This window comes from Pundamilia nyererei, unplaced genomic scaffold (assembly GCF_000239375.1).
Source record: "Pundamilia nyererei isolate P.nyererei 1_Seehausen unplaced genomic scaffold, PunNye1.0 scaffold00426, whole genome shotgun sequence".
Taxonomy (NCBI): domain Eukaryota; kingdom Metazoa; phylum Chordata; class Actinopteri; order Cichliformes; family Cichlidae; genus Pundamilia; species Pundamilia nyererei.
The window spans coordinates 205,371-219,102 of NW_005187827.1; the positions used below are offsets into that span (position 1 = coordinate 205,371).

The window sequence follows — 13,732 nt, forward strand, 5'->3', positions numbered from 1 at the left end:
TGTTCACAAAAAATGTGCAGTGTAGCAGTATTTTTACTGTATTTTAATAAACCTCTAGGTGGCAGCAGCCTGATTCTCTGCTCTATTATGATCCACAAACATTCATTTGTTTTTTGGTCAAGAAAATAATACCTAAACATGGGTGGGTTGTAAATGGACTGGTTCTTATATAGCACTTTTTTACTCTGAGTACTCAAAGCACTTTACACAACTTGCCTCATTCATACAAGCACTTTTGTTTAGGTTTTTAATAGGGCCAATACACAAATAGTTTGCACGCCTTCTTAGTAACATTTTTTTGCCCTTTAACCTTGAAATGTTAAATATTATATTAAAATTTACAAATCTATCTATACTTCATATATGAACATATATGCAACACAAAAGCACTTAATTGTGGATCGATCAGTGTTATAAACTGACTTCATGGTGAACACAACAATATCCCGAGCATAAAGATAAATTAAAAACAGAGAAAGATTAGAAGACGTATTTCATATGTTAACATGCTAGGTGGCATTTCTCCTGGACATGGATTCAGCCTTGTCTTAATCAAGGGGTCTTGAGCTTGAGGCTCCATCTTCACTGTCTCCCTGTGGCGGTGACAAATACCCCAGATGAACATGAATTCAGATTTTCATAGATTTTGGGACAAGGAACTTAATCCACGTGTGAGAAACCTGCTGAAAGAGTACTACAATATCAGCCCTGCTACTTTTTTTTTACACCACACGCACAAAACAGAGAAGACATCATATTCCACCATCTTATTTATTCGTGTTTTCCTGCACTATCGCTAAGGGCAACAGTGAGTATATCTCCTGTTTGGAATAAGCATAAACGAAATCTTACCCAACTCGAGAGTCCATATCGACCAGAGGCTTTCGATCCCTTTACAAGGAAGCCCGGAGCCTGAAAGGCCTACACCTGTCGGAGCGGAGGGGGCAGTGCAGTGAAGGAGGGATTTGTGCTCGATAGAGAGAGAGCGAGAGAGAGAGAGGGAGAGAGAGAGAGAGAGACGCGCGCACGGGCAGGACAGGAGGGCGCGCGGGACATCAGCACACCGGCCGGGTCAAGGAGCTGCAAAGATGGAGATCCGACCAGACAGGTTTAAGGCGGTCGCGGGCAAAACTTTGGGGAAAATTCACAGGTACACTGATATTTCAAATGTTCTCAACTCACCCCGGATTTGTGCGCGTTTTTACGCCTTTTTTCTTGCAACACATATCAGTGCTGTTGGTGGCGGTGCTGTTGGTGCATCCGTCATCTCTCTCTCCTCCAAGCAGTAATTTTTAACACTTAAAAAGTTGGTTCTTTTTTTATTTTAATTGTAGAGGAATGTGTTGGGTTTAACCCTTCACAAAAAATAGCGACAGAAGTCCGCGTTTGCGCAGTAGGGAGTTTTGATTGTCACAAGTGAGAGGAGAAGTGTTTTATAATGGATGAAATCCATAATATTTTGAATAATTTGGTTTATTAGGAGGAAAAAACATGACACACTGTCGTCGCTGTAACAGAAGCCCATAACGGGTACTCCATAGTGTTACAGAAGTTATCAGTGAGAGAAAAAGAGTGTTTGTTCTTTCTTTCTTTGTGGTTTGATGCTTTATTGCATTTATGCTTTTTTTTTTATTGTTTGCGCTTTTGTTCGATGTTGTGAGGCTCAAAGTGGTGTTGGAGAGAAGAAGAAAGTCTGGTTACATAATGTTTCCGTGCGTTTTTGGCACGACCAGGCTGAATGAAAGCGCTGGCCAGATAAAACCGGAAAGTTTAAATCTTTAGTTTCCCGGTATAAATTACATTTCTTGCGCTCCAAATTGTTTTTGCCGTATGTTTTTTTTCTCTTTTAAATAATGTGACTTAAAAAATGATTTGCAGTTTTTTGTTTGTTTGATCGTCTTAAAGCGAAAGGATTTCATTTTAATTGTTATGAAAACGTGTTTTGGATTATACTAAATGAATGAAATGAATAGAAACGACTGAAATACGGTGTGAATTTCTAAAGCTTTTTAATATTTCAGGCTGAGTTTTGAGTGACAGACATATAAACTGTTATTTTAATAATCACCTGCGTGATAAAACACACAAAACCTTGTGGACACGTTTCCTTGAAACTGTGTTTTTCCACATCTATTTTTTTCCTACCTGACAATACAAACCAAATGATTATTGGTTGTTGCCATCAATTAAGAAAATTATATGTAGTTAATTGAGACTGAAAACAATTGTTAGTTGCACCAATAAATAAGAAAGGTCGATATAAAAAAGACAACTATGTCACTGCTGCAGCCTGTATGGTACATAGTTTATGTCTTTGGAGGTGCATGCAGGTACTTATTTTTAAAAAAGAAAAGAAAGCTTCATAATCCTCTCTGATTATGAACATTTCAAAGTGCTGCATATGTGTAAATAAAGTACACATGAGTGTGAAAGTTGCTACACAGATTGATGTACTGATAATATTTCAGTTTAAAAATAAATAAATAAAAAAAGGCAGATTAAAGACAATCATAGAACCTCATGCAATAACCATTGCTTTAAGCTTTGGCTCTCCCAGGATTTGAGGTAGCAACCAAACGTATAAATCCTGTCCTGAAATAGCCTGTTTTTGCAGTCCAGCTGTCGAGCCATGCAAATCCCTAAACTCTCCCCTCCCACTCATTCCATCCCATGCAAGCCATGTCACTTCCTCCAGCCACTGCCTCCTCCTCCTTCTTCCTCATCCTCCATCCATTGAGACACCAGCAGCTTTCAGCCTACTGGGGTCTCTTAAATCAACACACACATGCCTGTCTCGTTTCTCTCTTACTGTTCCACACATGCGCATCATCACCACAGCTGATTCCATGAGAGATGTGATGTGTTGGATTGGATTCAGGTTGACTTTAGTGGGCGTTTCCTCAGCTTAGCGTGACCTCGTGGTTTTATGCGGTTGCATGTGTCAAGTGCAGCCAAAGAATAAGAGAGCAGTGTGTTATGGTTTTGTGTATGCATGTGTGTATATAAAGCTGTATATGTGTGAATGCGTGGTGAAACTTGGGCATCCCTGCACTGTGTAAGCAGACGAGTGTGTCTGCGTGCAATCTCACCACCTCACAGACAAAACCGTGATCCCTCCTGATGAAAGCAGCCAGGAGTTCATCTATTATTTAAACATTTTCTCCATCAGAATGCATCTCCTGTTTCTATATTAAACTCCACTAGGTAAGCACAAACTTCAGCGCTGTAAGGTCACTCCACATCTCTGCTTACATTATTTGCTCTTTTATAACGTTTCCAGATGGATCCCCCAAATCTGGCTATTCTCACAGCTCTGCATGAAATATAATCACACAACTGCTTCTTGGTTTTAATTTGGGTTGTGTGCAAAAGTTACTAATAGTACCCCAAAGACGCTATCATAAAAATGCCTCGCTTCGATTTATTAAAAGACTTTTAAATGCATCTGCAGGATTGCTTGGCTACACAATGAGAGGCTGTGCTGTACTACATGTGAGGCAATACAGAATATGACAGGTAATCCATTTTTAATCCATCTTACTTGCAGTGGAGTGCATTTTTCAGCTACTACAGTTCAGTGTCATTGCAGAAGTGCTCTGAATAAAATTTTCAAATAACGGTGAAGCGAAAAAATAATTATTTGATATGTTTGCTTGTGGTGAAGCACAGGGAGGAAAGCATGCCATCATTTAATCCCAGCATTTAGCATTCGTTTTTGTATCATATGTAGGATGTCTTTGTCATGGATTTCCTGTTAGTCTTGATAAAGCTATGTCTAAGGAACAAAGCAGGTTCAAGCTTGAACACAAAAGGCAAAATCTTACAAGACACCAAGTCCACATTTGAGACACTTCTGTGTTTCCTATTCTTATCTTTTATCCGTTCATCTGTCTCTGTTGTTTTGTGTGGAACATGGGCACAGGTTTGTGAAACAGTCTTCACAGATGACCAGAGATTCATCTACAATAGCTGTGCCACTTTGGAGAGTCAGCTGCAACGACTCAGCATGCCTGGTTTTTGGCAGCGATGCTGTCCATGCTGTCGATTTCAGCATTTAGTGTCTGCTTCACTTGTTCAGTTTGTGAGGAAATATTTTAATGTAAGCTAACACGTGGTTCGATTATCATATTACGACCCCGTGCAGCTCATTGTTGAAGTGTTGTTCTCTGGTGAATGTAGCAAGAAGTGTTGTGTGTGTGGAGACAGCACTCATACTGCGATTGAGTTATACTGTGTGAGTATTTAGATAATACGTCTATGAAGGTCACACGTGTAACTGTTAAACGTGTGTGTCTGTCTGTGTGTGTGTGTGTCAGCAGGAGAGAGAGAGAAAAAGTGGTGTGACAGGATGGGGAGGAGGGTGTCTCCCTGGGTGACACAGTCCCACCGAGACCCAATCTGTTCACTTCAGGGAGAGCGAGAGGCTCGCAAAGGATGGGAGAGGAGGGGGACAACAACAAAATCACTATTAAAACTACAAAGTGCTCGGAGAAAAAGTAAAAATCTAATCTTTAAGCTACTTTGCGTGCTCCAAAATGCTGAAATGAGACCAAAAAAAAGAAGAAAAAGAAAAGAAAAGGAATAAAATCAAGAATCAATTTAAGCTCACAAATATGGAGAAATAATCACCAGGGTGTCTGGTGTTATATAATATTTTTACTCCCTCGCTGTCTCACTCTCAGTCTCGATCATCCTCATATGAGAGGATTACACCGAATACTCTGTGAATTGGTGATTTTAATACAGAGTCTAATAAAGGCCCCGAGTCACCTGAGAGTTGATATTCTGTCAGCTTTGATTTTATCAAAGCTGACAGAATATTACAGAATCAAAGTGTGCTTACAAACACTCACAGTTTAGCAACAACTGTTTTATTTTTTTATTGTTTTAAGGAGTTTCATATAACATACTTTTAATATATAATCAAATTTGTGTAACACCTTACACCAGTTAAACTCAGGAGGTATTGAAGTCTTCACGCTGGGGTTAAACAGGTTTTAGGACTTTGCTTCTTTTGTCTAGGTGAAAATCATGAGCTCTGTTTGAAGCGTGTGCCTCCACTGAGCCTGCTACTATTGTAATTATGATATTTCAGAGAGCCCCAGGTCGCAGGACTCCTGCCTGCTCATGCTCGCGTGCTCATTAATTGTTGACAGCTGAGACCAATCAGCTCCATCAGATGAGTGGAAGCAAGCAGTATTGTGAACCTGTGTCTCTTCTTCAACACAGAGCTGGTAAATTTTACCAGTCAGCATGTTAAGAAGTAAGAAGTTTGTGTATAAGAATCTTTTAAGTCTTTGCTTCTAAGCTGGAAATTCCCTCGCTTCAGCTTTGTACACGAACACAGGGGGTGAGGCTGCCTTTTAGTGGAAAGCATCTGTAATTAACGACCATTTTTTGCTGTGGGGTAGCCTCGTTAGCTCTTAGCATATGGGCAGGTGTCAAGCTGCAATCTGTCTTGAGGTTTAATGAGGATTCTCCTGCAGCCTTCACCAACTATGAGGGAGGAGCTCCACGCGGGGGGACAAGTCAGCACATTTGTTTAGCGGCAGGAGCGTGAACAACTGATTCAACAAATTTATGTGCACGACTTTGCTTCTGTCGTGCGTCGCCCTTTTCAATGCTTCCAGGATTTGGTTGCAGTTTTTTAATTTCTTGTATTTGATCCACTGGGAAACACATTGCAAATCACGTCCTTAGGTCAGGACACTTTGTGTGAAAGGTCAGCAATGAACACATGATGGTCCCATTTCCAAGTCAGTCAGATAGGCCATTCTATAAAAATGTAGACCATTAACTAACAGGTGAGGCACAACCTGAAATTTTGCAGCTTGACGCAAAAGCTGAAAAAGGCTTTCTGAGTTACAGAAGAACTAAAAAACATGACCAGCATGAACTCAACAGCGTGCCGTGATAGAGGGAGAAACGTGCTGAATCGTGCCCAGCAGAGTCAGTCTGTCCATCCATATTCATTTCCGGAAGTAAATCATTTTTGTAATCCTAATCTTAGTGTAGTGACAGATTAAGAGGGAGGGAGGGAGATGGGATGCAGCCTCTCTAATCTCTCACAAATTCCAAAAATGTTGCTTTCCATTGTGTTTTCTGTTATCTACTGAAGAGTAGAATATTTCTTTATGTAGGCAGTTTTAATTATACTCGTAATTGCACTGACCTGTCTTCTTGTCTTGCGTTTTAGTTTGTTTTTGACAGATTGCATGGATGCATATCGAGATTATACAGAGTGTGCTGTGTGCAAAAGGGCGAGGGAGTGGAATTCACACGCATAACTAAAAGAAATATAATGACAGCGGTGGATGACAGACGGATAAATGGTGGCAGATTGTGGTGTAAAAGCTGGAGTAAATAATTTATCTAAAAAAAAAAAAAAGGTCAATAATTAATCAGCATCAGAGGCTGACTTGTCTCGACTTTGCACACTTGCTTTCTAACCTTGTTTAAGCCCCGAACTCCAATGAAACGCTTTCTTTAAAACACAACCATCGTCACCTCGCCAGCCTGACCCCCGTGTTGATTGTGCTTTTTTCTGTGCACGATTCTCCAGCTCACTGGCTAACTGGATCACCTCAATGGAAAGTGGATGGCGGACACATGATTCGCTCTGCTGCGAACTCAAATTTAACAGACAGTGAACACTGATATATACATTCACTGAAAAAATGGTGACACTTTGTCTAATGTATATCTGTAGGTGTTGTTTACTTAAATCTGATGGAAGTGTGTGTGTTTTTGTTGTGAGTATGAAGGTTGTAATACACAGATGGCTGCTCTCTGACTTCTCTGTATGACTTCTGTTGAGGGGATGCTCGACATGTTGTTTTACAAAAATGGTCACACAAACTGAACAATAGCCTGGAAAACAAGCAGATCACCTCACATGGGCTAAAACCATGGGATTTTAAGCGGTTAAAAAACAAGCAAACACATTTTAGACACTTGCACCCCTGTCTTTGCAGCTCGGTAAAGTGTAACTCCTGATTTTCTACAAAAGTTCCTTTTGTAGTTTTAAACATAATGCTAATTTGTTAAGCAGATTCGGCTGAATGATGTCATAAAAAATGAAGGCATTTAGTGGTGAGGACACTATCAGAGTGAGAGGACCAGTAGGTTCCTTGGATCCTGAAGCAGAGACGACGCGGCTGTCGTAGCTCCTCGGCTTGTGACAGCTGCTTCCACACACTGGGACGTGCTGAGTCAGGCGTGACCCCGGTGTGGAGCATGATGTCAGCCTGGAGGAGTGCGTTTGTAGGAGGAAAAAGAGAGAGAGAGTGCAAAATCTTTGCAGTTTAAAACATGCATGAAGAAAAGATGCAAACTCTTTGTCACAGGCTCAAAATAATCTGGTAACTCCCGGTGATGTCAGCATGGAAGCTGGAGACTGAACCTTTCATAGCTCCTTTCTAAAGGAAGCTCACACTTTTGTGTTCCTGCTTTTTTTTTTTGCAGTTTTACTTTGATTTGTTAGATCAGATCATCTGTGAGGCTAGGCATAAAGATCACCGAGGCATCGATTTCATTGCAGCACATTATAATACACAGAATTTTGTCTTTTGCACCATTTTGTTCACTTTTACCCCAAAAGCCTAACACATATTCTGCTGTCTCCCATCAGGCTGATTGAGAAACGGCAGCCAAATGGAGAAACTATTGAGCTGTCGGCGGAGGGTCGTCCTGAGCTGGTGGAGGAGAAGGAGCTGCCTGTGGTGGACTGCACCTGCTTCGGCCTGCCCCGGCGGTACATCATCGCCATCCTGTCTGGCCTGGGCTTCTGCATCTCCTTTGGCATCAGGTGCAACCTAGGTGTGGCCATTGTAAGCATGGTCAATGATCATACTGTCTACAAAGGCAACAAGGAAGTACTTGTGGTGAGTAGCAGAAGAGAAATTAAAACTTCTGTGCCTTTATTGACCTACTTTATGAATTTGATATTAAGCCACATCTGCAATAATTGTGTTGGAACACAGGTAACATGCAGTATTTTCACAGTACCAATGAAAGTTACTGTCTTATGTCTTTTTCTGTGGGATCACTTTAAATCTTCATTGGAATATATCTAATGGTTTATATTAATCACAGTATGCAGTGTGTTGTATTGAGGCTATCCCTTTTACAATGTAGTTGGTTGGAGAAGAATAAAATTTTGTAATTATGTAACTTTTTAAATGACTTGATAAGTCATAATAAGTAGTGTCATGTATTAGAGTATTAGACTAAAGCTGAAAAGTTCTATAAAGGCGTTTTGATGTTGGCATCATCTTAACTGCTGATAAACAAACTTTACTTTGTGTAGTGATATCAAATTTTCTAAAGTCCTGCAGTCTAGGCCAGCTCTGTGCCAGCTTGCCTTGGCTGTGGTTCAGGAGTTAAAACAGTTCATCCACCAATCGAAATGTTGTTAGTCGATTCCCCAGCTACTCAGGTCTGCACGCCGAAATATCCTTGAGCAAGATACTGAACCATTGGTTCTATTTAATGTATTTAGCAGGGACATCCAACTCGTGGGCTTTGTGGTTGGGGATGATGAACCAGAGTTGCCCTTGACCTTAAGTTTTCAAGGTAATCTCCTCTGTTGTGAAGTGAGCTAAAGTCATATAATTTTTTTCTTCTCTCCAGGCTGCACAGTTCACCTGGGATCCAGAGACAGTGGGGATGATTCACGGCTCCTTCTTCTGGGGCTACATCGTCACACAAATCCCGGGTGGCTTTATATGTCAAAAATTTGCAGCAAACAGGTTAATATCTCCACATTTATGGTGTCAGATCTGGTTGAATTTGCATACATGCTAGGTGTGGAAAAAAGAATAATTTGAATCAGAACAGTAAGAGGCAAAGCAGCTGAACCAGCATTCATAGAAAATGCCAGTATTGGGATGTATTGGGATTTTTTCATGTTCTGATGCCAGTGTTACTGTTCTTTGTGTTTTTAAGAGTTTTCGGCTTTGCCATCGTGGCCACATCGACGCTCAACATGCTGATTCCATCTGCCGCTCGCTGCCATTACAGCTGCGTCATACTTGTCAGGATATGCCAGGGCCTTGTAGAGGTAAATATGAGTTTTTGTCCACATCTGGACTCTGTGTAGGACTATTCCCACATGCACAGGTGTTTCCCTGACCGTATTCTATCCTTTAGGGCGTATCATACCCAGCCTGTCATGGGATCTGGGCCAAGTGGGCACCTCCTCTTGAGCGAAGTCGATTAGCCACGACAGCTTTTTGTGGTAATGTCAGCTTCCTGTCACCTCACAGATCAGTATCTACAATGTCTGCACAGGTTCTGTGGGTTTGAAGACACGTTTGTGATGAAACTGCTAGAAGTTCATCTAACGTTTAAGAGTTTAAAAAGACTATGATGGATCTAAAACATGTTGAGTGCAAGAAAGAAAGATATAAACAGGGTTTGTGCCTTCTTTGTGTGTGTGTTGTCTTAACAGGATCCTATGCTGGGGCAGTGGTGGCCATGCCTTTAGCTGGGATACTGGTGCAATACACTGGGTGGCCTTCTGTATTTTATGTCTATGGTTAGTACCCTCATCCACAAATATGCGTTATGTTACTTTTATTACTATCTTTCTCACCAAGACTGCTCATGCAAATTTCCCTAAATGTCCACTATTTGATTCTCTTTAAATTTCCACAACTCCTTTTCATTCTCGTTCTCTCTTAAATGTTCCCTTTGTCTCCTATGTCTGTGTCTTTCTTTCTCTCTCTCCCTCTCCCAGGCAGCTTTGGGATATTCTGGTATTTGTTTTGGATTCTGGTGTCATACGAGAGTCCTGCAGCCCATCCCACCATCTCACCAGAGGAGAGGAAATACATTGAAGATGCGATCGGAGAGTCTGCATCATTTCTCAATCCCCTTCAAGTATGTGTATTTAGACCCATGCACTTGGCTAAGTCTGCAGTTCTTAATTGGTGGAGTTGGTGCATATCATTAATATCTTATTACTTTTTGTGGTAGAAATTTAAAACCCCGTGGAGACACTTCTTCACCTCCATGCCAGTCTATGCCATTATTGTGGCCAACTTCTGCAGGAGCTGGACCTTCTACCTGCTGCTCATCAGCCAGCCGGCCTACTTTGAAGAAGTCTTTGGCTTTGAGATCAGCAAGGTGAGTTGGCATGGCATCCAAGCTGTAGGGTCAAAGCAAGTAAAACTGTAATTTTCCCACTTGGTCAGGACAAATTTGAACATGTCATCATCCTCCCTTCATTTCCCCCCCCAAAAACACTATTTTTGCCTTTTTCACGCACATGTACACACTGTCTGCCTCTCCTATACATGACTTTCAGGTGGGCATAGTGTCAGCTTTGCCCCATCTGGTGATGACAATCATCGTGCCTATTGGGGGCCAGTTGGCTGACTACTTGAGAACCCACAACCTGATGTCCACCACCAACGTCAGGAAGCTCATGAACTGTGGAGGTGAGGCTATCAAACATAAGAGCATGGCTTATGGTTTATGAGCAGAAACTAAATAACTGTATACAGCTCTGGTGAACCGTCTTAGTTGGCCAACAGAGCCTATTAAATGGGTATGAGGGTACCATAATTCTCTGACTCTACAATTGTCATCTGACACTCCTCCCAGAGCACCGAGGTCTACAAACCAACTGCTCTTAAATATCTTTAGACCGTGGCTCAGAAAACGGAAAAATTATTATTTCACTAAAACTTCATCCTATTATCAGCTGGAAATTGTAATAGCATTTCATTTTTGCTGCAGAAATGGCTGCAAAAAATTAAACAATTCTTTCAGTACTTTCTGACACATCACAGTGATTAAAGCTAAATTAGAAGCATTGCAAAAATAAATAAATAAATGTGTAAAGATGAACTTATTAATGATGCTGTAGTTCTCCTAAAATTAAACATATGAAATTATGCTGTCAGTTGTGGGGCATTTAGCAGCTTGCAGTTAGAATATTTAAAGTGCAGTAGCTGCCAGCATTAGAAGCAAATTAATATTTCAGCACAACTTAAAGGTCAAATCAGCGTGTGCATAAACACGTGTACAGCTTCAAACACTGAAAATTACGGCATATCGGCACTGCCTTGACCGTAACAACAGGGTTTGTTATTAGTGTTCGTAATTCCTTTGTGTTGATGTGGATTTCTTTGGAATTTCCACAGGTTTTGGGATGGAAGCCACCCTCCTGCTGGTGGTGGGCTACTCTCACACAAAGGGTATTGCCATCTCCTTCTTGGTCCTGGCGGTGGGATTCAGTGGATTTGCTATCTCAGGTAATCTATGTTCTAAACATGTAAGGTGAAAACCTGACTTGTCGTGTTACTGTTGCTACATGAAGGTGATAGTCAGGTTTAATGAGAGACAATGGAATTTTAAGTATTGCTTTAAATGTGAGCAGGACAGCGGTAAATCAAGTGTTTTGGATAGTTATAAGTGAGGAGGAGACTGGAAAGCAGGGACAAAGAGAACAGGGCAGAAACACTGCAACGGACCAAGGGTCAGAATCGAGCCCAGGCCTCGTGGGGTGTGTTAACCAGCTCAACTACTGAGCTAAACTGGTTCCCGTTAAAGTTTTAACTTAAAAGTATGAAAAGGACACATTTTCTAGATTCTGTTGACATGTGTTGCCCTACTTACATTTTCCCAAATGTTTCCAACAATATTTAAAAACAAAGAAATCTGCACAATGGTTTATTTAATTTTGTTGTGTGTCATCTCCCCTTTACTCATCCCAGCCATTGTTTTATAGTCACAGCACCTGGGAACTTTGCAGTCATAGAGTCAACCACGAGCTCCTCTGTATAACAAAGTATACAGAGTGAAATTTGGGGCCATCTGTTTGATAGATGAAGCATGGCTAAAATTGTGTCATGCAACAGGACAATGAACAGAAAATCTGCAACAGAATGGCTGAAAAATAAAGAAAGAAATGATCTTGAATGGTTCAGTCAAAGTCCACGCTTCAACCTGAAAGCATTGCTGTGGTGAGACATTAGGAGAGGTGTGTATGAATCAGTTGATGCGAATCACAATTAACTTTGTAAAGTTATAAAGAACAGTTGGGCCAAAATTCCTCCACATTGATGTGAGAGACTGATGAAGTCATAAGAAAATTGTTATTTCATGTTATTGCTTCTGAAGGTTTTCACAGTATTATAAAATCCTGTTAAAAATGTTCCAATTTACATGACTGTAAATGAATTTGCCATATTAGTTAGCTAGGTTAAGTTTGTTTAATGGTAATTTACCAATCAAAATTAATGAGTTTTGACAGTTTGATTACAATAAAGCTTCATAATGAGAATAAAACTTGACATTGATAGGACTTTAAAATATGACCTAATTTGCAAACATGAGTCTGTCAGTCAGCTGTAGTGTTTTCATTGGCAGCATAGACTGTATATCAAAGATGGACATGGCATCCCCAGTTGGTTTGTGGATGACAAGCTGTGCCCGCTACTACCTGGAAATGGCTTTATATTTCACACACAGACAGATATTAGATCATTATCTTATTAAACTGTTTGAAGTGAACGTCGTTAAGACGAAAATGTGTTTTTAAAGAATGATATCATTTTTTCTATCCCCTAAGTGTAAAAATCATTTTGTGTTTTTGCTCTTTCACTCAGGGTTTAATGTCAATCACTTGGATATCGCGCCTCGATATGCCAGCATACTGATGGGCATTTCAAACGGAGTGGGAACGTTATCTGGAATGGTGTGTCCTCTCATAGTTGGTGCCATGACCAAACACAAGGTGACTCATTCACGTGTATCAACAAAGCTGAACATAAAGCTCAAGATGTTTAATGAGTAAAGACACACCAGGGAGACTTGTTCTTGTTCTTTCTTGTGCTAAAATACCTTTTGAATCATTTCAGACGCGTGAGGAGTGGCAGTACGTCTTCCTTATAGCCTCACTTGTTCATTATGGAGGAGTGGTTTTCTATGGTAGGACTTTGGCTCTACAGTGTTTTGTAACGCATCTCTAAAATATCGCAGTTTCATTGCTGATCTGTTTTCTTCTTCACTAGGACTCTTTGCATCAGGAGAAAAGCAGCCTTGGGCAGACATAGAAGACACAAGTGAGGAGAAGTGCGGTATAATCGACGAGGATGAACTGGCCAATGAAACAGAAGAGATGTACCGTGGAGGGGGGCAGTACGGAGCCATAAGCCAATCGGGGGCTGGTTTCAACGGTGGAGGAGGAGGAGGAGGAGCAGGGTCAGGATGGGTGACAGACTGGGATAAGTCTGAGGAGTATGTGCAGCCGCCCGGATATAACTCCTACATGTACGGGGGAGAAATAGAGAAGGAGCTCACATAGAAGACTGACGTGACACAAGTTTTAAAAAATAATAATAACAAGATAAAAAAAATGAAAGAGGAAGGGTGTTTCTGGAGAACGACTGCAAGAGAGTCACTGAACAGACCTGCTGTGTGCTTCTTAAAATTTATAACAGCACATATCAAAAGAGTGGATCAGATTCATTCCACTGTAGGTGTGTGTGTTTGTGTGTGTGTGTGTGTGAGAGAGAGAGAGACAGTGTGCGTGTGCAAGCATGTGCATGCAGAGTGCTAAATATACACAAAAAAACTGATTTCATCTTCATCAGAACTCATCTTACATCCTGATCCTGATGCTCATTGTGATTGGTCAGGAGTTCTGTATCCGCAACTAGGAGATCCTGTGTGTGTGTGTGTGTGTGTGTGTGTGTGTGTGTGTGTGTGTGTGTGTGTGTGT

The 13,732-nt window shown here is 40.9% G+C and overlaps 1 protein-coding gene across 1 annotated transcript; it reads left to right on the forward strand.

The window, feature by feature from the left end:
• The first annotated feature begins 1,025 nt into the window (after positions 1 to 1,025).
• Positions 1,026 to 13,723, forward strand: slc17a7a (solute carrier family 17 member 7a). Its single transcript, XM_013916010.1, has 13 exons — positions 1,026 to 1,150; positions 7,631 to 7,883; positions 8,632 to 8,750; positions 8,947 to 9,061; positions 9,151 to 9,238; positions 9,452 to 9,538; positions 9,740 to 9,882; positions 9,979 to 10,128; positions 10,310 to 10,442; positions 11,151 to 11,261; positions 12,618 to 12,745; positions 12,870 to 12,939; positions 13,023 to 13,723. Exons 1-13 carry the CDS (start codon positions 1,089 to 1,091, stop codon positions 13,313 to 13,315), a joined length of 1,752 nt encoding a protein of 583 aa, XP_013771464.1. The 5' UTR covers positions 1,026 to 1,088; the 3' UTR covers positions 13,316 to 13,723.
• Positions 13,724 to 13,732: the final 9 nt, after the last annotated feature.